The sequence below is a fragment of the Erithacus rubecula genome, assembly GCF_903797595.1.
Source record: "Erithacus rubecula genome assembly, chromosome: 5".
In the NCBI taxonomy this organism is placed as follows: domain Eukaryota; kingdom Metazoa; phylum Chordata; class Aves; order Passeriformes; family Muscicapidae; genus Erithacus; species Erithacus rubecula.
In genome coordinates this window covers 48,369,945-48,394,756 of record NC_136687.1, presented here as the reverse complement: position 1 = coordinate 48,394,756, position 24,812 = coordinate 48,369,945, and the positions used below count along the sequence as shown (strand labels likewise).

The 24,812-nt window shown below is 39.8% G+C and overlaps 1 protein-coding gene across 4 annotated transcripts in view; it reads left to right on the top strand.

Annotated features, from left to right (window-relative positions):
• METAP1 (methionyl aminopeptidase 1) overlaps nucleotides 1-24,812 on the top strand; it is a 34,332-nt gene that overhangs the window by 1,606 nt on the left and 7,914 nt on the right. For 2 of the 4 annotated variants that reach the window (XM_079307089.1, XM_079307088.1), the window contains exons 3-12: nucleotides 9,507-9,558; nucleotides 11,584-11,696; nucleotides 13,038-13,098; nucleotides 14,090-14,181; nucleotides 14,912-14,995; nucleotides 16,449-16,587; nucleotides 18,145-18,276; nucleotides 19,750-19,893; nucleotides 21,994-22,059; nucleotides 22,227-24,034. In XM_079307089.1, the coding sequence (XP_079163215.1) occupies nucleotides 9,507-9,558; nucleotides 11,584-11,696; nucleotides 13,038-13,098; nucleotides 14,090-14,181; nucleotides 14,912-14,995; nucleotides 16,449-16,587; nucleotides 18,145-18,276; nucleotides 19,750-19,893; nucleotides 21,994-22,059; nucleotides 22,227-22,387 (1,044 nt within the window). In that variant the 3' untranslated portion in view covers nucleotides 22,388-24,034. Of the gene's footprint in view, nucleotides 1-9,506; nucleotides 9,559-11,583; nucleotides 11,697-13,037; nucleotides 13,099-14,089; nucleotides 14,182-14,911; nucleotides 14,996-16,448; nucleotides 16,588-18,144; nucleotides 18,277-19,749; nucleotides 19,894-21,993; nucleotides 22,060-22,226; nucleotides 24,035-24,812 lie in introns of those variants that run through there. The other 2 variants (XM_079307090.1, XM_079307091.1) reach the window with 2 other exon arrangements.

Here is a 24,812-nt window from a genome sequence, read left to right as displayed (position 1 = left end):
CCGGCGTGCCCGGCTCTGCCTCTCTGCCCGCCCGCTCCGGGGCCTGGGGCGGCAGCGCCCGGCCGGGGGCCCCGCACGGAGTTCCCCCTCGGTTCCTCGATGCTTGGAGCGGAGGAGCCGGGCTGGCGGCCCCGAGCCCCGTTTCTCCCCGTGGCCGCGGGCGATGCGGGACCTCAGCGGCACTACAGCGCGGCCGGGGCGTTCGTGAGAGGGTGCACGGATGTTCCTCTGCCTGAAGGTGTGGGTGGTCCGAGTGCTCCCCTTGAAAATAAAGGCTTAGTGGCACAAAGTGAGGACGTGCTCATCAGATTCCAGCGGGTGCGTTTCTCTGCCGGCGTCAGCTCTGGAGTTGCTCGGCTTTGATCGACACCGGGAGACTTGTTGCTCTGAAAACAGATTTTCCTTAAGTTACGAGTTTCTGTGAAAACTGTTTGATACTCTTCTTCTTTTTTTTTTTTTTTTTTAATGATTCTCTTTCCAATCCTAACTATATTTTTCCCCTACTATGTCCTTTGATGTTCTGTACTGAGGGTGTCAAACCGGAAGGTTCAGGTTAGGCCACATGTCATCGGGCATTCAGCTCCCACATAGAAATGTGAGAATTGAACGTGTTCTGTCGGCCACAGTGGTGGCAGAGAGTGGTCCTTCAATGGAAAGAGCTGTCTGGTGGCCGTTGGCTGCATTTGTTGCTTGTGGGGTTTATTTTGGTTTTGTTTGGATTTTTTTATTGACTTTAAAATGTGCACTAAAATACACAGCCTAATCCTTTGAATTTTTTGTATGTGTAATTCTATCAAAATCACTGAGGACATAGGTGTTTACCTCAGAGATTAACGCTGGCTTTCCATATCACAGTTATAATTCGGAGTAAAGTCATTTAACTTTTGTAGATAAACGTAAGAAAATAATTCAGTCACATCAGTTAGATTAACTTATTAATTGGAAAGAATTTTTTTCTGAGTCAGGATGTAAGCTGATAGTTATGGTTTGCATAGAGCTAGGGGAAAATTTCCCAAGTGCTTGTGACACACCCACTGCACTGTTTCTGGTACTTTCCCCTGAAGTCTCTGTGCCCTGAGCTGGTAGTCCATGCCAAATTAGAGCAACTGCAGCTCGGAATAGTTCTGACAATTCTGTATCTCTGGTTCCTGTGTGGTTCTTGTGATTAACTTCTAGGATTTGATCTGTGTTTTACTGTGTGTTTTGACATGTCTGATAGAAAACTCGTCAGAAATGCATCATTGGTATATATAAACATTAGTTGGTGATGACAAAACCATTTGTTAAGGGAATGAACAGACCAGTGTGAAGAATTCCAGTTACATCTTCACTCCCTCCTTCCCATCTCTAACTCAGCTAGTTCCATATAGGATGTAGAGATTCTTGTTTGCTATATACTGAGTTAATTATTTTGAAATATCTACTGCTGTGGTTAGGTAAAAGGGGAATTACTGGAAATACTTCCTGGCTTGTTAAAATAGGCTGCTGGATAACTGACTACATACTTGTAAAGCTGTCCTGCCTAGAAAATGAGATACTGAACTGGGAATCCCAGTCATCTCATTTCTGAGTGACTTGGGGCTGTGTTGTGCCTTGCTGTCCCAATCAGGAATGGGGGTAAGCACGCTGAAGGTGCTTTGCAGGTTTGCAGCAAGGTGTTACAGAGAAGGACATGTTTTAAAGACGTGCATGAAATGTCATGCACTGGGAGAAGAGTGCCTGTGTTAATCCTGCAGCAAGGACCCTTAGCTCTCCTCAGTACCCAGTGTGGGGCCAGCATGGCACTGTCCCGAGGCTCCAGCTCTCCTCACCTGCTGTGTGCTGTGGAGGAGACTCACTGCAGTCCTGCCCCGGGGTCTGGCAAGCACAGTCAGGAGGGCAGGTGAGGTGCTGCTGACAACCTGGCTGTCTCTTCAAATGAGTACATGGCAGGTGAAGGACTGTTACTTTCTCTGAGCTTCCAGCAGATTTCAGCTGACAGCAGTTAACTGCTGAAACTTTTCTGGAATTCTCTCTTTGGTGGTTTTCTTTCCATTCTGGTCTTACATGCATAAATGACTCCTAGATCAGCTAGTAAGTGGACCTAGGATGTTATTCCACCTCAGAGCACAGCCTGTGTTGTAGCTGGCTTGGTGCCCTCTAAGGATGCACACTTCTCCCCCTTTCCCATAGGCTGTCCCTGATTCCTTGAGCCACTTCTGAGGTCTTCAGAATTTTCTTGTAAATGGAGGAAAATCAGTTACATGAATTGTTTTTGGGTTTTTTTTTTTGCTGGTTTAGTGCTGTAGGGTCATGAAACACTTCAGGAGTTTGCTGCTGAAGAGCAGGCTTGCCCACTGTGTCCAGTTTGGCCCAGCAATAAAGTCAGCCTGTCATTATGGAATGCACTGGTGTTAGCCAAGTGTGTAGGCACTTCCTTTGGGCTGAGGGTGGATTGGGAGCCACAAGCTATTTGGCATCTCCTTAGCAGGTAAAAACATCTGTGTGGGTATGGACACCAGGTAATTAATCTGCTTGGAAACCTACAATGACTTTTTCTTACTCCAGTCAGCTAAAACCAAATTTATAGGAATTTAGTTTCTCTAATGCTAAGAATAAACAAGAGAAAATTGTGAACTGCTGTAGGAAGGTAACCATGTGAAGCCATGGGTTTGGATTATAAATTACTAACATCATTTGCTAAGAAAAAAGTGGTATAGGACTGAAAGGTATAGAAAGTATAGGACTTAGAATCAGAATCTTAGTGTAGTGTGGAGATTGATTAAAAATTATTTTCCATGACTGCACATAGAGAACTGAAGTGAACTTTCCAAGTAGGTTACATCAAGATAATGATTTACCTGGTGGATTTATCAATTGTGTTTCTCCTTTTTTGGAGAATGGGTGTTATTCTGGTCACTTACTTTTTTCTCCCTCTCTGCATCAAAGCCTATGCCTCAACAGCATGCCCTGAAAATGCTTATGCTGGAGTAATTTGACATTCTCTGAGGTTTCTTTCAGCCAACACTGTTTCCTCTCTGGCTGTTAGGCACCTTGGAAACTGGGTGAAGCTGCTAAATGATAGTTGTGCTTGTGGTTATGGATGGAAAGAGGGCCATGTGGCCAGGTTCTGGCATGGCAGGGAGGTTTTGAACTGGTTGTGGAGACAAGGTAAAAATGGCTTTTTGCAGCAGAGGAGCTCTTGAGGTAATGTGTTGAACCCTGGGGTTTTTTTTCCCCTTTCATTTCAAGATGTAACAAGAGGAACTGTTCTGCTGAGGGATTCTGTCTGCTGTTAACCCTTAGCAATATTTTACACTAGTAAATTAAATACTATCACTACCAGCTACCTTTTTTCACTGTCTTGTTTTCTTTTTTTTAGAGACTTACTGGAGTGTTGTGTGTGTTTATCGTCTTGTGGTGAGACACAGTAATTCAGTCTATCTTCTGAATGTGGAAATCACACAGGTGTCCAGCATCACATCTCAAGTGTAGAGTTTTTCTTGCCAAGATGAATTTGCTGTTGTGAAATCTGCCTTACAGTCACAGTCACTAGCGTGTACATTGTGTGTGGTATACATAAAGAGTTTGTGTTTTAGTAGACAATTTGAATTTCTTTTATGTCTTTTACAAGTGGCTGAAGGATAAGAAGGGGACCGTAGTGACTGTTCTTGAGATATCCAGTTGCTGTTTTATATGAGCATCCTAATTTTGAATGGATCACTTATTGGTGATTCTGTGTTGCTTTTGTGAAAAACTTCCTCTTTAATGCTGCTTATATAAGTGTCTTGGACAAAACAGATTAGATTTATGCTGGTGTGGGCTACATGCTGGTGCAGGGCCATCTCTCCAGCCAAATTCAGAAATACCTACTTGTAGGTACTTACTGGAATCATTCTCTTACTCTGAAGTCAGTGGCCTTTGCCACTTTTATTTCTCTGAGAGCTGGTGGCCATGGGTTGTATCATAATAGCAGTCATAACCTACTCAAGGAGAAGTGTTGCTCCTTCCTGTTTTGTGTGCCCTTGTGTTGTCACCCCAGTGTATGGAGTGGTCTGGTTATGGAGTCAGAAGTGAGGCCTGGGGATGTGTGGTGTCTGCCATGTGTGTTTTAGGTGTTTGAAGGGGTGGCAGGGCTCTGAGCTGTCACTGGCACTGGTGGGTGCCTCCCAGTGTCTCTTGATACCTCTTGATACCTGAGGTGGGGTATGACTTGTTCAATTCTGGTGACAGGAAAGAAATGCTGTTTTGTTCTCTCAGTGAGTTCATATACAATTTACTGCTTTCTAGAAGGCACATATTCACTAACACTTGGCCCTGGGCCCTTGACATCTTTGGATGGTCAAGGTCACAGTAATTTGTGAAAAATGCTGGACCTGAAGAGAAGATTATTGTTCCATTGCCTGCTTTGCTGTTTCCTTTCACTGTCAGTGTGTCGGGGATGGGGAGCAGGGAGCAATGGACCTGGATGAAACAGTTTTTTGTCCTCTCTCACATCAGACCATAGGACATCAGTGCAATGTTTCATCCTTGGCTCACTGTTCTTTGTGCCTGAAATAGGCTGAAACCAGCTGCTTGGATTCAACTGCAGCACATAGGAGTTTCCTCAGGCATAAATGGGACTCAGCTGACACCATCTTCTAGAAAATCAGATTTCCTTCCTTAGGAAGCTGACATTCTCAATTGGCCTATAAATCACCATGAATACTTGTGTCTGAGGTAAGCACCTGACTATTGGTGAGGTATAAAAACTGAGCCCTCATGACTATCTGAGAGTAAACCTTCAGATTCCTGTAGGCAGACTTGCTGATCAAGTGTTCCATGTACTGACAAGGATAGTCCAGTTGGAATTCCTCTGGTCCATTGTTCCTTCACTACTCTCAAAAATCAGTGTCTGTATTTCTGTATATTTCTGTAAATCTGAGGAGCTGCAAAATGCAGTCTCTTCTTCAAAGGAAGGGCTCAGTCACTAAGGACCCAGGAGTCAGGGTAAGATCATGTTTTAGATGAAAGAGAAGGTCAGTCAACCCTGCTGATACCAAGGTTCTGCATGTGGGTACTTCTTTTGGAGTGGAATCTGAGAACACATATGTGACTCTTCTGAAAAACTGGCAATTCATGTATGCTGCTTAGACTAGGTTGGGAATTTTGTACAGAGTTTTTCAGACTGGAGACTGTCTCTGTGGGCTTATATTGCCCTAGAAGGATTTCAGCATGCTGAAAAGAATCAACTGTTTAATTTAACATCAAATATTGTATTAACACCTCAATATATTTGTACTTACAAATAAAATTGAGTTAATCTGTACTGTATTTATATGATAGCCTGGTATTAAGCTAAATGCTGTACTTCAGGTTTTTTTTTTTTTCGTCTTCTGTTTTGCATACCTTGAAGGTGTTTGGTTGAAAATGACTTCTCATTATGCAAAATGACATGGTGTCAGTTTAAGCCCCAGACAGTTTTGCATTCTAAAAGGCATTTGTAAATTCTGTTAAAAAGATTGCTTAGAATATTTTTAAATACAGTGTGCTGCTTGGCAGTGTTTCCTTGATGTTTGTCCATACCAATTCAGGGTCTAATGACATGCAAAGAGACAGACAGTCTGTCCTCACAGTCTTGATTACAACTATCTTTTTTTCTTTTTTTTTCTTTTTTTTTTTTTTTTTTTTTCTCTGTGAAGTATGTATTTTTTGAAATTCATCACAGTGATTCTAAATGATGACAACAGAGGATGGAATTGTGTGGAAGCTGGACACAAGTTGGAGTGCTGACAGAGGAGTTGTCAGGGCTAACTTAAAATAAGCTGTTCCCATGCAAAGGCAGCTCAGAAACACATTCAATCAGCAGGTCTTGAATTCTGTGTTGTGGTGCCTGGATAGCTTCCTGGGCTTGGATATCACAGAGTGGTCTGGCTTAGAAGGGACCTTAAAAAGACCATCTAGTTCCAACTTCCTGCCATAGGCAGGGGCACCTTCCACTGGACCAGGTTGTGCAGAGCCCTGTCCATCCTGGCTGTGAATACATCCAAGGACAGGGCATCCCTGTCTCTGGGTAGCTTATTGAAATCTAGTTTGTTATATCTTTGCTGTGCAGAGGTTTGTAGTGTAGTGATATTGTAATCTTGATTGAGCATCCTTTTCTCCTCTGGAATTTGCAGTTGGCTGTACTTTCTCACCTCTTATCAGACTGTATGCATACATGAATTGAATGAATAAGAAACTTTCTGTTATTGTTGTAAAGATAAAAATAAACATAACACATATTTTTTTCTTTCATTACTTCAGTAACTGCTTTAAAGGATTTTTTTCTTTTAATGGTTGATTAAAAAAAAAACAACCCTCGAGGTATTTGGTAGTAATCTATGTTCATAGTAAAAATGCACTATACTATAAAATAAATACTGCTATGCCACAGGATTCTGTTGATATTGGGTGAGTGCTTAAGATAAAAATAATTTTCAGAAATAACACAACTTCCACAGTGGGATCCAACAGGAATCTTTCCAAGTGGTAATGCTAGTTGTGCCTTTGATTACCTTTTATATTCTGGTGAATACTGGGTTGAACTTGTTTCCAAACACAAAACAGGTGGGATTGGCTCAAGAGTGTCTTGAAGCTAGAAATGTTTTAAAGGTTTCAGTATGTTGATAGCCTCTGACTAGAAGACATTTATATTTTTCTTACTGAAGAATAATTGTTCCCAAGATTGTTCTAAACAAGTCAAGGATTATCCCTCTACTTGCTTTTTTTTGTCATACATTTGACCTCTCTTCTTGTACAGTCCCCTTCAATGTTTCCACCTTTGTCTTGATTGAGGTGTAAAAGTCACATGCAATAAAAGAAAAATGCTTTAGGTGAGAAGGGTGGGGATTTTAATATCAGGCATACTAATAGATAATGTAGTGCTTGAAATGAAACCCAGGAAGTCTTTCAGGAAACTTGAAGCCAAATTCATATTGTTTCTGTGTACTTTCCCCCTGAAGCTATTTAATGTTTTAAAATATAGCCATGCAGTGTAACATGTTCCTTTCTTCACTGTATCTGGAAAAAAATTATTTTCTTAATTTTAATATTAAAAATCATCCTGGATGTTTTTTTCCCTGGTTTTTGTTTGTTTAGTCATTGAAAATTTTCTATCCTGACCTGGGTAGGTCATAGGAACACAGGAGAATTGTTAAAAGACAGGAATGGTAATAGCAAGATTAAAGTAGATGTCTCAGGAGAAGGCTCAGTGAGAAGCATAATTTTCTCCAGAAAATACTCCAGAAAGTGGCCCAGATGCAGAGGAAGAGGAGGTTTCTTCCATAGCTTGTCAGGAAGTGTGCAGTATAGAGGGTGAGGGTGTTTGCAGTGTGCAGTGGTACTTGGGTAGTGCTTTGTTGCCAGAGCTATGATTCTCCAACCTCTGAGATGACAGCTACCATATTTTTGTGTGGAATTGCCAAGGCAGAGCTCTGCAGTCATGTGCAATGTGGTGCTTGTGCAGTAGGCTGTGGAATATAAATAATTTGTACATGCCCTGTAAGTCCAGTGCTCACAGGATGTGTGTGGCTCATCCTACACAAAATAGATGGGCTGTAGGTGGATGTGCAGTATATCCTTTGAGTGCCTTCCAGAAGTGTCACACCAAGGCAGAGAGAGAGTCATTGGTTGTGCATTGCACTTGTAACAACCCCTGCTCACAAAAATGCTCTGGACTTACTGTGTGTGCCTGTTGCAGCACACAGTGCACGTGTCTGGGTTGTCTCAGGGTACAACAGCTTTGGAGCTGTGCCCCAGGAGTTCTGGCAGAGCTACTGCTCCTCTGGAGACAGAGGACAAGTACAATCTGTTTGGCAAAACTTAGGCATATGATAGCCTTATGCAGAATCATCTTGGGTTGTCCACAGCTATAGGAAATTAAAAGTCAAAATGGAGCCTCTCAGTTTATGGTATTGTCCCAGGGCCTGTGTTTTCCTGGCGTTTTCTGCTTATGGGCCAGCAAAGAGGAAAGGCTGTTGGTACAGGATAAAGCAAGCTCTCAGTTAAAACCTGTTCCTTTTCTCCCAGCTGCACAGCAGAGAACAGTGCAGTGCAAAGGTCTGTGTGTGCACTGGGCAATATAAGGTGACAGTAAAACCTTGGGCTGCTGTTGGAAGTGACTCTGTCCCCAGTCATGGGAGGTGTTGGTTTCAGAGCTCCTGGAAGTGCAGTCACTCCTGCTGTGTGGGCTAGCAGAACACAACAAGCAACTGCTTCTGGTCATCAGGGGAACAGCACACACACAGCAGGGTCTCTGAATGTAGGTGTACTTGTGCACCACTGTACTCCCTGTTTGGGGTGCACTTTGGTAACCACTGGTTGCAATCCTAGTGAGGGAGGAGGGAGAAGGTGGCTCAGCAGCAGCAGACAGCTCAGAGAGCTCAAGAGCAACACTGAAGCACGGGTAGAATGTTACAAGCTGGGCTTAGTTTGCAGATATGTTGTCTTGGACTGGTTGAGAGTTGTATACTTCAGGTTGAATCAGTTGTTGGCTCTGGACAGTAGTTTTACAATGATGATTCAGCATTAGTATTGTTTTTCCTTAAAAGAAAAACAGTTTGCTTCCTGCCTGTTTCTTCAGAAATTCAGCTGTAATTGTCAAGCATTGGAATTAGCAGTTTCTTAATGGCTGTTTTGAGTGCACATAGCCATTGATTTAGAATTTCTGCTACAAACCCAAGTAATTTGCTAATTAGCCCCTTGAAGGATCACCTTTAATGCTGCCTTCTGCCACTTTTCTACTTAAATCTCTTTTATTTCATGTCTTTTCTTCATCTTACTCCTTCATTGTTCTCCAGCCGCTAGGCATTTCCATCTGCCCCTTTGCTGATTCTTTGTTTCTTGCATGACCTGCTCTTATTTGTGCTTGGGAAGAAAAGACCAAGCTCCTCCACAGTCACTCATTTTCTTGATTTCCATTTCAACTTTTTTTTTTTTTTTTTTTTTCCAATTTCCTATTTTCATTCAGTAGCCCTCATTTCCGCCCTTTAGTCTACTTCATTAGTTCCCCTGTGGTTGTGCTAATTGGCCTCTGTTGCTTTCCTGTGCTGGAGCAGGAGGCAGAAGGGATGCAATTAGCAGGAGGAGATGGTTTCTTGTGGGAGTCAAGGGAGGACTTGTTGCTCACTGCAGTGCTGTAAGATCAGGTACAGAAATAAACTCTGTTTCAGCCAATCTGCAGCCACCATGGTGTTTAGTTACTCATTAAAATGATAAGGAGCCAATAATGTATAGGATTATATCAGTGTATTTTGCTGCCATGGGTGTTATCTGTTTGGCTGTGCTTTTTCTGCCTATTGTGGTTCCTAAGCTTTTGACTGTGATATTTTCTCTTGCTAAGACTAGCAGTTACAGTAGCATTTACTACATATTGCTACAAGGGTTAATCAAAACAGTCCTTCAGCTTTCTTTTAAAGTACATTTGCTTCTCTATTTTGTTAGATTGGCATATCTGTCCATTTTATATATATAAAATATGTATTTATACATTTTGTTTGCAATTCTAGGAATGCTTTAAGGGAAGCTGGGCCACTCACAAGTTATTACACAAGAAAGCAAGTAAGTACATTACTTTTTAAAATGCATTTTCATATTGCTTTGGTTTCATCCTGTGCAGTGAGCTCTAAGTGGCCTTGGTTGAGCTGGGGATTGGACCAGATGACCTCCAGATGTCTCTTCCAACCTCAACTGCTCTGTGCTTCTCTGCCTAGGAACAGTATTGGGGTTTTTTCCAAGAAACCTGGCACTGGGTGATGCATATCTTAAATTTTGTGCAGTTCTCAACAATCTAAAGTGCTGTGTGAAATTTCAGGGGCAGAGGTTCACAAAAGTGTTTGTTTCTCTTTACTTTCTATTTGCATGAATTACTGCTTGGGCTACATTGCCAGGTATATGAACATAGAAAGGCAGGTGCTGAAATAAAGGGTGAGGAGAGAAATAAATCACTGTTGTAAGGCAGTGTTCCTTCGTAGCATTTTGATGTCTAATGCTGTCAAAGGCAGTACAGTGGGAAAGGTTCTTGCAAAGTCTTTGTGATTAGACCCTTGCTGGGACACAAGTGAGTCAGAGTGCAGCTGTTCTGTACATTTTTGGAAAAAAAGGGAGAAGACTTGTGTGCATGGTACAGCCACTGATGGAGGATGTACCATAGCTAAGATTTTGCTGTGTTCAGTTCAAGGTAGTGCCTGTGTGCCTTAGTAACAGCTGGTTTCTCTGGCACAGAAATACGGGGAGACTGGTAGATTCTACCTTACCTGAGTAGTGAAAATAACCCATGAGTGTAAAACCAAAGAGAGGGCAGACTGTTCTGCCCCCCTGCCTCCTCCCTGCCACCACCCTGCCTATCTTCATTAAGCACTGCTGAAAAGGGAGGTAGGATTAAAAAGTGATATGGCAGAAACTCACATCTTCAAATGATTTACCTCCTTTCCTAAAACCCAATAAAGCTTCTATTTCCATGATAAATGTTGAATAGTAAATAGATTGGAGTAGTATAGACAGTTACAAATGTTTTCCTTCTTTCTCCCTTCCCAGTGTAGGGATTTAATAGTTCACACTTGCATTCTCTATTCTTTTAATTTGTGTGAATATGAAAAGCTTTGGACTTTTAAGTTGTTATTTCTCAATTTCATCCAATCTGAATGTCATTTGGAGAGATGGATCATATGTCAGCCACAGAGGCTCTGAGGAGCTGACATTAGGTCTTGCACTGGCAGACCTTTTCCTACATCTTCATCCTTCTGATGAAGATGTATATGTATATATAAAAAGAGAAAACAAGTTATCCAGTTAGGAGTTAAAGATTAATGTTACTGTACTTTTTTTTTAACCCTTGCCTTGTCTTTCTGAGTAAATACTTCTACTTTTGGTATTGCTCAGGATCTGCTTGTTTCAGTCCTTTACATAAACACCTTCAATTTTCCCTGATAGGAATGTGTTATTTGTGAATGATGTCAGACATGAATTTCACAAGGTTCAGAGAGCTGGGAAGCTCCAGCAGTTTGGGATGATCTTCTAAGGTTACTGCTTGTCCTGAACTGCAGAAGTGGCAGGACCTGTACTCTCTTCATCAGCTCTGGAGGGGTAACAGCCTCCATGTGTTGAGCCTGACAGTTGGATGGCCTCCTTCCACCTTTGGATGGTCTTCTTCCAACCTCAGGTCATTTCAGTCTCTGGGTGCTAAGGGAGATGACAAGAAAGGAACGTTCTGCAGTGCAGGGGTGTTAATTGATGGGATACTGAGTGCCTCTGGAGAAACAGGCTTTTTTCCCAGTAATGAAAACAAGCAATGTGTTACAAAACTACAAAGAACAACTTAATTACTACACTTCCTTTGTGCATTCAGTCCTGACATTCCCCAGTTTGCTATTGAATAGGATAGGAAGGATGTGAATTTCAAATGGACAATGCAAAATGATAACTGGTACTTAAACCTTCATATATCATCAATATATAAGATGCCTGACAGAGTCAGGTCTACACTTACATACTTCTAAGTCACTTTCTAGACCCCACTGTTCTCATTCTTAGTAAGACAGATTTTGCTGCTGCAACTTTTTTGCCCCCATTTTCTTGTATTTTCAGAAGATGAAAAAGCGAAGCGTGAAGTTTCCTCCTGGAGCCTGGAAGGTGATGTTAACACAAATCCCTGGTCTGGTTATCGATACACTGGGAAACTCAGGCCACACTATCCACTGGTAAGCAAGAGGTGCCACTCTACTCCAGCACTGCTACATTCTGTAGCAGCTAATGGGCTGCTCCTGACCTATGACCTGCCATATTTTAGCTGAGAGAGGAGAGCTTCTCGATCTGAACCCGATGGCAAGGATGTGCATGGCTGTCCTTATTCTAGTTCATTTTAGTTTAACTTGTTCTGTCTCCTGTTATATTTATAATTAAGGGAGTGCCTGTGAGCATCAGTTACTTAAGCTCATACCTTTTGGATGTACACTGTGACATTTATTCTGCAAAAAAGCTACTACTAGTTCAGATGATGTCTCCTAGCTGTTTGTTGTCCTTGCCAGTTGTGGAGCAGTCTGTTTCTGAAAAGCTTAAGTGAATTAATTTAGAACTTAAATAAATGGTTTTATATTATATTATGTAAGTGGTTTAAAATAGCCTGGTGAATGAACTGGTGAACAGCTGAAAGAACAGAGGTTACAGTTACCTCCAGCGCTGCAGTGGTGAAGAACAAGGGAGGCCAGTAAGGTCTTCAGTTGTGAAAGGTGGGTTTGGAAGATGATGACATACAGATGTATATATATACACACACACTTACATACACCTAACTGTAATTTTAAATTGGTACAAATTTGTATGTGGAATAAGCTGAAGCTTTTTTTACAGCAGTAATGGCATTTTCTTTACATTTGTCTTTTCTAATTGGCCTGTTCTAGCAAAGCTGCCACAGTGACATCCTCTCTCTAGTCTTCTCCATCTGTTACAGGCTCATTAAATAACAGATTAGGAGAGCATGAGCCCATGTGTGTTTGTTAGTGTTGTTGGAGAAAAAGGTGTTTGGGGTATTTCACTGGCTAAGTAATTCAGTTGTGTTATCTCTGAGTATTGGCATTCTTGTCTTGTGACTGCTGTGAAACTGATGCAAATGAAATTAGAGATTTTAACTAAGGTGATCATCAGAAGCAGCAATCTTGCTAAAGAGGAGAGGGATGTATTTGGAGCCAGTACACTTGCAGTCTGGAAGGCAGCAGAAAAAATGACTACAGTAAGGTATAACACATTATAAAACCAGCTTGGTTCACTTGACAGTAAAAGTTTAATTTTTACAAAGCTGTGCAGTTAGCTATTAAAAGTTGTATAACATGATAGCAATAGAGAGTAAGAGCAGAATGTTTAGGAATGAAAGTTGGAACTTTTGGAGTGTTTACATACTTCACAACTTCTTCTAAACGGACTTAGGCATATTTCACATGAAATATTTAGTATTTCCTATAGTATTTAATTTTGCTGTGTGACTGTTTTTGTGACTATAGTAAGTGTTCTTACAACCTAACCAGCTTTGCCTGTGATTTATTTAGACGCCAACAAGACCTGTGCCAAGTTATATTCAGAGACCGGATTATGCTGATCACCCACTAGGTAACATGAAACAAATCACAATTATCAGAGTTATGTTTGCTCTCTGTTTTCCTTTGCATTGAAAAGGCCTTTAAAGCATCAAGGAGATACTGGAGAAGGGAACCTCTTGTATCTGTTTTCACTTTACTTCTTCCCCACAGTTACTTACTGATATTTAAAAAATCATGGTTGCAAGTATTTTTTGGAAGTCCAAAATTTGTAATGAGCTGTCTTTCAAAGGTGTACAAGAAATTAAGTTAGTTAATTTGGTTTGAGGGATTTTTCTATCTCAAGCATACAAGTCCAAGTTCTGTTGTTAATTTGATAACAAACAGCAATCAGTTGACTGTCACAGATGAATTATTCTAAACCATTCTCTGTGGCATCAGCATATCTGTTGAAAATGTAATGTATTATTTTATAACAAAACCAAGAAAACCTTGCAGTATTCATCTCCCAAAAGAAAATTGGTATATGAGTTCCAGTTGGTTTTGGAGAGAGAGGGAACGCATTCAAAATTACTTATTTATTGGATTGTTTTGGTATTTCCCCCTTTTTATACCAGTATTTGCATTTCTCCAAAAGGCTGCTATGAAGTTTGTTAGCGTTATTTTTTAATCTTGAGATGTTCCACAGTTATTTTTTTAAGAGTGCAAATATTAAAACAACACAAAATACTGGATTTTAGGGGGTCATCCATGTGTGAAGCTGAGATTGCACAAAATTTGGTAGGAAGAATTTACATGATTTTGTTAGCTGATTATTGCAGTAGTATAAGCAGATACATTCCCAAGCACATGTAACCCTTTATGACTGTTTTAGAATGTAATTTTCACTAATTATTTTCTAACAGCAGCTGAAAAATGTTTTTCTATGAAGAAAATAACTTCTTTGTAAACCTGAAATTTAAGGTTGTGTTTTGATCAACTGGGCATGCTGGTTTTATGCAGTAAGTGAATGGGCATCCTGAACATGTGGGGCATTATTAATCCTCTCCCTTTTTTCTTTTCAGGAATGTCTGAATCAGAACAAGCTTTAAAAGGAACATCTCAAATAAAAATACTGTCATCTGAGGATATAGAAGGGATGCGAGTAGTGTGTAGGGTAAGGGAGTTTTGATTTTACTTGCAAGGTGCCTTTATATTCTTTAAAAATCTGTAATGGTTTTACCACATTGTCACAGCACATTTGAGAGTACAAACTTTCAAACCATTTTAGACCACTGAAAAATAGTTTGGGAAGCTTGGTATTTTCTGACTTGTTCTCTTCTTGAGACCTCAGTTCCCAGTAAAGTATTTTGCAAGCAGAAGGATGACTTTTATCTGTTTCCTGCATTTGTTATTAGTAGTAAGACAATTTATGACTGACACGTTGTTACTGTTAAGAAGATGTTTTATATTGCATAAATGAGAACTTTTTCCTCTTCTGGAATTGGTACTAAGTAAAAATTAAAAAGCAAAACAAAGTCATATCCCTAACAATTTTTGAAAAAGAGCTGTTGAATTGTAATCACTTCCTTGTGCATAAAGTCAAACTTTGAACTGTATTTAGGTAATCTGATTTAAGATTATGGCATTGAAGGAAATTGTGGTCCAAACCTTAATTGGAGTATTTTCAACTCACAGAGGTAGGTGGCTGAACACATGACCTGGAGACATCTCAAAGTCTTTCTAGAGCCCAACTCCACACAGCTTTCCTGGTGATCTCAGTGTAGCTGTCAAAAGTGGGTTACAAATCTGGTAGAGAGTAGTTCTGACCAATTTTAAGTCAACTTAAATTAAGCCAATAGATCAATTTAAAATCTACTTTAAATTTTAAATTGTTCCACTTGCAGCTTGCTAGAGAAGTGTTGGATGTTGCTGCCATGATGGTGAAACCAGGAGTAACTACTGAAGAAATTGATCATGCTGTCCACTTAGTAAGATTATTTTATTATTCTTCTGGCGTTTACAAGTGTTTTCTTCTGTTTATTTTTAAATGATTATTGTGTTGTTTTCTTTGTTGCATGAATTCCATTTCTTTATTTCAAACTGTTTCCCAGTTTGAAGCTGGTGGGTAGTGCAGATGGCAGAAATGTGCTACAGTGCAATGGTAGGTTCAAAGTGACTTAGGAACTCCTGGGCCTCTCCCTGTATCAGCTGCTTCCATATTTCTGGCTTCAGATTTCTTTTAAGTTCCTTCACTTACTTTCTCAGTTAACATCATGTTATTTTTTTTCTTCTAAACCCTTTTTGCTCCACGGAGAACACCATATGTAGGCCATGGACTTCTTGTACTCCCTGTGGTTGGTTAAGACATATACAGGTGAAAGTTAAATTATTTATGATTGGAAATCAGAACTGAGGTGCCTCAGAGAGAACTGAAACAAGATGTTTGATGCAGTCTGACAAAATAAAGCCACAGTCCAGTGAAGTGTTTAAAAAACATACTCAAGAAACTTCCTGCTTTCACTTTCCATAGATATTTGAATTTTTTCTTTGCTGTCTTTTCTATGAATCATGTAATCTGGTACTTGAGGCTACTTCTGTGCATTGTAGGAAAGGAAACAATGTTGATATAGTTAACTTTGTTAGAGAGCTTACTTTTTGTGTGCATCTGTATCTGTTGAGCCAAGATTGTCTACTTTCATTAGGCTGAAGACTTCTGTTGAACTGCATTAAACACCAAACTACTTGCTTAGGCATAATGTATAAAATGAGCAACTAGTAATTAACATGGAGTTAGCCGTCCTCAGCAGTTTATGAAAACTTTGGTAGGTTGTTGATACTGACTGATATCCCTTATTGGTATTTTGCAGTTTTAAAACCAGTATTTTTAAATTTTTTTTTTTAAGTTGAAAAAATATATTTTTTCAGTACTTTGCTCAGTTTGTCACAAAGTATGTGTATGCATGTATGTGTAAGTATAAATGAAATGTGTCTGTTTTGCAAAAATACAAGAAGGTTATTAGAGTGCAAGGAAAGCAGCTTAAGGTTTTAAAACTGGGGGAAGAGTAATGCTAAATATTATTTTGTTTAGCTTGTATGTCTTGCAAAAATCTTGGCCTGGACACTTAAAAGTGGTAATTGAAAATGACTTTTAAAAACTGAATAAATATTGCTATGCATTGTTTCAAACCTGAATATCTCAGCATTTGCAGTCAAACGTGAAAATGAACAGAAACAAAATTAAAGCAGCTTTAGTTTCTTCCTGGTGAAAAAATGCTAGGTATAATGAAAACACTGCCAAGAAATGCTTGAAGAATCTTATTTTCAAGAGTCACTGCTTTTCAGCCTATCATTCTTACTGTAAAGCTGTTGCACATCTGGGATTTTTTTGTGTATTTTCTTTGTATGAAACTTATTGGTGTAAATTTTTTCTTCTCTATTTAGGCTTGTATTGCAAGGAATTGTTATCCTTCCCCTTTGAATTATTATAATTTCCCCAAGTCTTGTTGTACATCAGTGAACGAAGTGATCTGTCATGGAATTCCTGACAGGAGGCCATTGCAGGAGGGAGATATTGTTAATGGTAAGTGTTGTGAAAATTTGCCTTTAACATTTTTACCTTGTGGGCACTTAAAGCATGCAGCCAACATGGTTGGAATAACTTCTTAAGAAAAGCTTTTGTTCTCCTTTACCAGTTAGGTTGTTCTCATTTACCTCTGCTCTTTACATACTAAATTTAATTAATTTAATTAACAAAATAATTTCAAAAGTTCAAACCACTTTAAGAGCTTTATAATTCTTTACCCTTATCTGTCACTAGTATAGTGCCTGAGTATTCCAGTTGTGGGCTACATTCCAGTTGTTCCAGGCTATGTGTATGTAGTGAATAAAATGTATATTGAATTATTCAACTAGATTAGTTCCTTGTGAATTCTTGAATAGATGGCTCTAGATTCTTACAATTTTGCTATGCTCATGATGATTATGATGACTGTAAAGGGTCCAAATGTGGAGGCATTGTATAGGTGCATGTTACCTTTTTTTGAGCATCTCACAGCCTGATAATACCAGCTGCTTCTTCTTCTCAGTACTCAAGGTACTTAGGCTTTCTTGGGTGGCGAGAGATACTTTTATAAATTATTTGACCATATCTTGTTTTAACTTTCATTTCTTCCTGGTTTGGCAATAAAAATTAAATGATGCTTTTTTTGTTTTACAAACATTCGCACCTTTGTTGATGGCATTGGTTTACCACTTTACAAGGGGGGATAGAAAAGGTACCTTGGAGGGAGTGTACTCAATGAACAATTAAAAGGAAGTGTCCATCTTTTTCTTTATTTAAAACATTTTAGCCTGGAAGCCATGCCAAAGTCCAAAACAGGTTTTTTGAATCACAGGAACATGTCATCCAGAAGGTACTAGCAAGCGATGTCTAGATGTTGACACCAAAGTGTGTTTTCCCACATCTTCCTGTCAAGATTGTACTGGTTTCTCTAAGCAGCTCATTTATGATATTCCTAAAGTATTGTTGTTTACTACACTTTCCTTCATGACTCTACCTGTGAGAGGGCTTGAGTGAGGGTTTCTTCATGAATAGCAGAGCAATAACTCCTCTAGTGGGTTTGGTGATCTAGTAGCTATCAGACCTACCAGCTGACTGATAAAGACTTAGAAACAAAAGTTCCCATTCTGGCACAGCAAGACCATGATTTTACATACCTTTTAAAATTTATTTCCCCCTATAAGTGCTGGAATTAATTCTAAGAAAGTACGTTAAACAGGTAAATCATGGACCAAAGAGCTTCTCTTCCCTATTTTTGCATTTAACTAAAAAACCAATGCTAGCTTGCTGTGTCCATGTTGCATTGTTGGGGGATTTTTTTTCCCTCCCCTCTCCTTCCTCCTTTTATTTCATTAAATCAAACTGTTCACGAGTGAAACACTAACTTATAAATTATTATATAGAATCTACAGGATAAGCATGAAAGAATTGATTCTGCTGGAAGAGTTGTCATACGGAATTCTTGTGAAGTAATCACTTCAGGATTAGAATCCCCATTTTTACATTGGTTCTTTCCCAAAGCAAGAGGCAGGCAGTGAGGAGCAGAGTGCTGATATCCCATGTCTCTGTTGTTTGCAGTGGATATCACCGTCTATCGCAACGGCTACCACGGGGATTTGAACGAGACCTTCTATGTGGGAGAGGTGGATGAGGGTGCCAGGAGGCTGGTCCAGACAACTTATGAGTGCCTAATGCAAGCCATCGATGCAGGTAGAGCATGCCTGGAGCAGGAAGGTTTTGGTTCTCAAACATGCTTGCTCATACTGCCACTGCTCCTCTGGTGCAGCACACAGAAGCACTGGTGTGTTGTCACCAGCTGATGATGGGTGTTGTGTAATGCAGTGATGCTTCAAATGGCACAGTTCTGTGAGTGGTGGATGCAACTTCTTTTTAAATGTGGGCTGCTGAGGAAAATGCATTTGATGCTGAGCTGGTCCACAGATGATATTGGCATGGAAACAGCCTTTTTCGACCATTGATGAGTAAGACATCCGTGATCTGAGTAACTTAGAGACTGTAACAAGCAAAGTATGTTTTGGAAAGCCCTACTTGTATAATTTCTGTGGTGTTGCACAGTGAACTGGTAAGGTAGAACACTGTGAACACCTAAACATATCTCTTTAGCCCTGCCAAACCTAATGGTTATTTCATAAAGCTAGTTACGAGTTCTTGATTTTCTGTGGGAGTGTGCCAGAGAGGACAGATCCATATCCTCCAGTACCTAGAGAACTTTAATTGTCTTGCTTAGTTAACAGTCAGGGCAGCTGCATCGAGACACACAATGAAATAGAAAGGTAGCTGCAGAATGTTATGTTCAACTTCAGAAAACAAAAGAAGAATTTCTCAAGTCCCTGGAAATACTTGTACCATCTGTATCTTTGTGTGAGTTCTGCTTCAGATGGCTCCACACAACCACACATTTGGCTCCTGAAGGAACACCATATATTCAGGGAGTTGGGAATAGTTGGAAAGGCTTGATACTTTGTTTTAAGTGGGTCAAGGTTGTTTTTAGTATGAATCTTCATTAGCTGAATGATGAAACATTGTTACTTTTATGGTATTATTACTCCCTTGTCCAAGTGCTCAAAGTGAATTTTTCACACCATTTTCATATGTTTCAGACTCTTTAACTTGTAAGGCTTCCTAAAGGGATTGTCAAAAAAGTTAAACCTGAGTATGAACACTATTTGCTGTAGCATTGTCACTGAGAATCTTATCTAAGAGTGGAGATACCCATTTTTCCTTTGTTTTTCAAAATATCAGTCCTCTGTGTGCATTTTTCACATAGTAGAGGGATAAGTATGTTAAATTATGGTTCATATATTCATTGCAAGAAGCACTACAGCTCAGGGTATGAAAGCTCACCAAGTACTTTGAAAGTCCTTTATTTTTAATTTCAAACTTCAACATCCTTTTAACATGAGCACTTGCATCCATGAAAGGAAGAAAGTAGTATTTTGTGGAAAAGGCATTTTCTTCTGTATCTCTTGGTTTTTTTAATATGAGTTTCCTCTGTCAGGTTACTGCACTCACATGCATACTCAGTGGATTAAGTGATCATAGGAAATTGCATAGTGGAACAGATGGACACACAAGCCATGAGTGCTACAGAGATGGTGTTTGATGGCTAGTTGTGTTGAAAGAAAGCTCTCTAAATTTCCTTCTCTGTCTCTGATTTTGCAGTAAAACCCGGTGTTCGGTACAGAGAACTGGGGAACATAATTCAGAAACACGCTCAAGCAAATGGATTTTCAGTGGTTCGGAGCTACTGTGGGCATGGCATCCATAAACTCTTCCATACAGCTCCTAACGTGCCCCATTATGCCAGTGAGTATCCATTCCCTTTGTGCTGTCCTGTAAACAAGAAGTGATTTGCAGTGAGTGCACCCAATTTACTTGAGCCATCAAGTTGGCATTTTGGCACTTGAGAAATAAGTTTGGTTTTTTAACTCTGGACTGTAGCACACTTTATGAACCTGTGCTTGCATTATCTGCTTTCACTAATGCTTATTGCTAGCTCTCATCAGTACCAGGTAAGTGCTCAAAGTTTTTTCATAAATTCCCAGCTGAATTCCCTTAGACATTCTTGTCTGAATGAGCTGCCAGATGATTCTCTCTTTAGAAGTTTTATGCAAAACCTTACAGCCATTTACCAATGCAAATAAAAAACTCTTTGAACAGTATAGATGGGTGTTGTGCCTGAATCTGGATCCTGTTTCTTTCACTTTCTTCATTGGAGTGTTGTGATATGGTATTTCTGGAAACTTCATCCTAGTGTGTGGCAGAGGAAGAATGAACATTCCCCCAGTAGTGATAGTTTTTGGAAATGTCCATGGCCCCATAGAAATTTTTCTAGGAAGATTAAGAAACAACCTTCACAGAGGCAAAGGATAGAAGTGCCAGTGAACAACTAAGGGCAGAGTAAACATCACAGAGCACTGATGGACAGTTCACACTCACTTCAGCTGTAAAGCTGCCCAGGTAATAGGACACTTATTCCTCAGACCTGACAGGTGCCTCCATCTTCCCATCTCCTAATGAGCTTTAATACAGTTACAGTTATGGAGTATAGTCTAGCAATTCCTGACTTTCCATGTCATCATTTCCCTAAGTTACTTTTTCTGACAACAGAGAAAATCTGTTAATTGCAGGGTAAAAGGGTATCAATTCCTAGAATGTAAATGTTGTGTAAAATGAAGAAAATTCTGTGGAGGTGGAGAGCTTTTTATACCAATTAAAAACCAATCCAAGACAAAAAAAATTTCTATCTTTCATGGCTATTTGGAACTTTGAATTTTTTTTTTCATTGAGCAAATATGTTTGTTCCCAGAAAGAAAGATGCTGGGTGTTTTTTCTGGTATTTTTAAATACAGAGTCAAAGCAAAAACAAAGTGGAAAGATCTGAGAGAGACTGAAAGCCTCTTGGAGAAAAAAGAATGTGGCTGCTTATTTCTAGCCTACTATGAAAGGAGTTTGAAAAGCAAAAAGCTTGTTTTCTAAGAAAAAGGTTCTGTTGCTGTTGTGGCAGCTTGATGTCTGAGATTTTTGAAGCCTCTAGGTGATTTATGTAGTGTAATAAATTTATACAAGTAAGGTTAGATAGGGGATGTAAAATAATTGCAAATTGTCTACACAGCAAAATAGCTGTGAGCTAATGGTTCCTGTGCAGTTCTGGAGTTTGTTCCAGCTCAGTTACATCTGAGCTGTGCTGTCCTTCCAGGTGAAACAGGGCAAAGGAGATGGGCTGAAGCCTTTCTCCAGTCAAACTGCACTCTTGGAGTCATGCTGTTCATGTGCTTCCCCATAAGCATTTTTGGTGCATTTAACATCAAAAAGTTCTTGTGTTTTTGTCCTGGATGCTTTGAAATGCTTTGCTGTTTTATGTTAGCTAATGAATACAGCATTATCACTCTGACACTACTATGACCCCATTATCCAGGGTAATGAGGGGGCAGTAGGTCCTTGATAAATGGGATCATGGGATTACTTAACCACTGTCTCATTTTAAGAATTTATTGGAGCTAAAGGCTCAGTGCAAACAAATAAGGAAATTCCAAGCCTTCTCTGAATATCTGCTTCTTACTTCTGTCGATTTTTGAGTTATGATTTTCCATTATAGAAGTGTGCAGAAATTCCTGTATTATATTTGTTCAGTGTTTTTATAGAGCTAGAGTTTAAATTCCAGTTGTTGGAAAGACAGCAATTAATTTTAAGCTGCTTGAGTAAGTATTGAAGTGTTGGTGGATGGGGAGAAGGAAGGAACTAAGGGAAATCCTTATGTATGCGTAAAAATGGAGAAGTGAACAGATCATCTCAGAGGGGCTTTTCTGGCTTTACTGTGTTTCTGTTGTATTCTGTAGGACAAGGATTTGTACATTTACTAAGATGGTATTCTTTTTTCTAACTTGAGTGTTTATTTTTTTGCAGAAAATAAGGCAGTTGGAGTCATGAAGCCAGGTCATGTATTTACAATTGAACCAATGATCTGTGAAGGTGAGCAATTGAGCAGTGGAGTAAAATGGTTACTCTTGTTTGCTCTTAAGCAGTGATGGAACACGATGCTGGCTCTATCCTGTAGAGCTGATAGATTTTTCATTTCCCTTTGGGGGACTGATACTGTTATCTAAAGACTGTCAAGAAGGGATGCTTTCTGTTTTCAGGAGGCTGGCAGGACGAGACCTGGCCCGACGGTTGGACTGCGGTGACGAGGGACGGGAAGCGCTCGGCACAGTTTGAACACACGCTGCTGGTCACGGACACGGGCTGTGAGATCCTGACCCGGCGCCTGGACAGCATTCGCCCCCACTTCATGACCCAGTGATAGTCCACACTGAGCAGGTGCATCAGAACAACAAATATATCTATTTTTTGCCCCCGTACTATGCATTTTTTTAAGAGTACAGAATAGAAAGATTTCACCATTTACTTTGTTCTCAGTGATTGTAGATAAGAGGAATATCTTGAAGAACCTGACCCAATGTCTGCTAAAGCAGAGAAGAATTTAAAGAATTTCCTGCTTTCCTCATACCTACAACACTCACTTTCCTTTTCTCTTCAATTATGTCTTTAGCACCTTTCTTCCAATTAGACCCACAATTGCTTCTGTTGTATTAGCTAGAAAAATGTGGGTAAGCTTTCCCACTGGGACTTGATATTTTGGGATCCAGGTTTTTTTTCACCATTTCAGTGTGCCGTCTCTCTTCGTTTGTGAGTGGCACCTGAGATTTTAGGCATTTCTTATTCCAAAGACTTGCTCTTGCTTCTGCAGATACTATTCTGGACCTTGTTTGTTTATCAGTTGAGAAGGGGGCAGAAGAGAGAAAGAAACACAGGTACAAGATCAGCCTACCTTCAATTCTGCCCCCATCTCTCTGCTGGTGGCTTCTGTGGTGATTGCCACTGTGGGTGGTGGCACACTGTGTTAATGGCAGGACTTGTTTCTCTTGCTGGAGATTTGATAGGATGGGAAGTTAACAAAGTCTGTCTTATATGCAGCTCCCTGGAATAAGCTGCTTTTTGGTTAAGCAGTACTTGCAGGCAGCCTCCTACACCAAAAGTTTGGTGAAGCTGATGTATCAGACTTGCCTAGATAAAGGAATGAAACAAGAACCAAAAAGATCCCATGGTTCATGGGATCCCTATGTGTGTTAACTGTGGGGCATTTTTTAAAAATACATCCACAGTAGCTGTGGGGAATTGGATTTGCAAGACTTATAGTGAATTATCTCAAAACAAGTCTGAGTGTGTGAAAATGAAACATGTTCAACACTGTATTCATTTTCTTTTGGTAATTTTTAAACGGGTCATTTTCTTCCCCCTTGGTTGAGTGAGTTTCAGGATTTCAGAAAGTCTTAGGGGGCAGCTATGAAAACTGGTTTTCTCAGACAGGGTATAGAGTGGGCAATGTTGATATATATTCCCCTTTATATTTTGTTAATGGTCATGGTGAGCTATAAACAGTTATGTTAAGGAGTGTGGATTGATTAAGCCTCTCTTCTCTCTACCCTTTCTTTTTCCATGCCCATTTCCCTTCCATCATCTTTGGTGTCTCTGCTGAGGGAATATATTTTTTTTCTTCTGAATTGTAATGAAAAATTTTTCAGACCCCATTGTAGACTTTGTCTTACCCCACTGTAATGCAAGAAATACTTAAAGCAACACAGACATTAAATCATACAATCATGGGCATAGAATACACCTCTTACAAAACGTCTGGTGAATTTGTTGCCACAGATCCAAGAACATGAAGTGCTGCATACCCTTGATTCCCCTTGGCACTGCAGATTTAGGTGGGGAAAGGGGTTAGTGCTTCACAGAACTGGACTTGTCTACTCCCAAATTTGCCAGAAAATGTCTTCTCTGCCCTGAGTGCCTCAGACCTCTGTTGCTGTAACATCACTGCAATGTTTTCATTACCTTTATTCTTGTTTTAATTATGCAGTAAAGTGACCTGCAACGATGCACAGAGTGTGCGTGCGTGTGCGTGTGTGTGTAGAGATTTTTAGCAAAACAGACTGTAGTACTTGAATGGGATTACCTGTGCTGAATGAGCTGAGGAGATGCCTGTCCTGGAGGTTTGCCCACCATATCCTTCACTTGAATGGTTACAATGGTCTTGCCTTTTCTATGTGTGTGTGTATGAGGCGGGGGGTGGGGGCTTCATTTTTTGGTCTATAAAATAAAAGTTGCAGCTGCTTTTAACAGAAAAAAATTTTTTTTTTTTTTTTGGTCTTGTAATCCAAACCCAGACATATAATTTTCTATTACATCCCCGTTTGCTTGCAGTAGTGCAAGCCCCACTGGTAGATGCATGCACCCAGTTAGAACTCACCCTTAAACCCACACATGTGCCAGTTGGATACCTCTTTGTTGTTGCACTGATACAACCAAATTTAGCACATTTTTAATCCAAGTAATATATGATGCTATGCATTTCAACCAATAAATTGAAATCACAGCATACCTGCTTATAGTGAGTTCGTACTACTGCAGTATTTCTAAATGAGTGGAAAGCTTAGAAAGTATCTACACCAGTTGTTTAACATGAGAGGGTACATAAGCCTTGAGAACAAAACTTACTAAATAAACATATTGATAAAAGCTATTTTTTTCACCTATCTAGCTGTGTCTTTGCTTGAACATGACGTACTAGACTTGTGCTGACTGGATCGTAGAAATGAACTATTTTTTATTTTTACATAAGTTGCTATCCAGTTAAATAAAAGATCCCAACTTAAATCTACTTT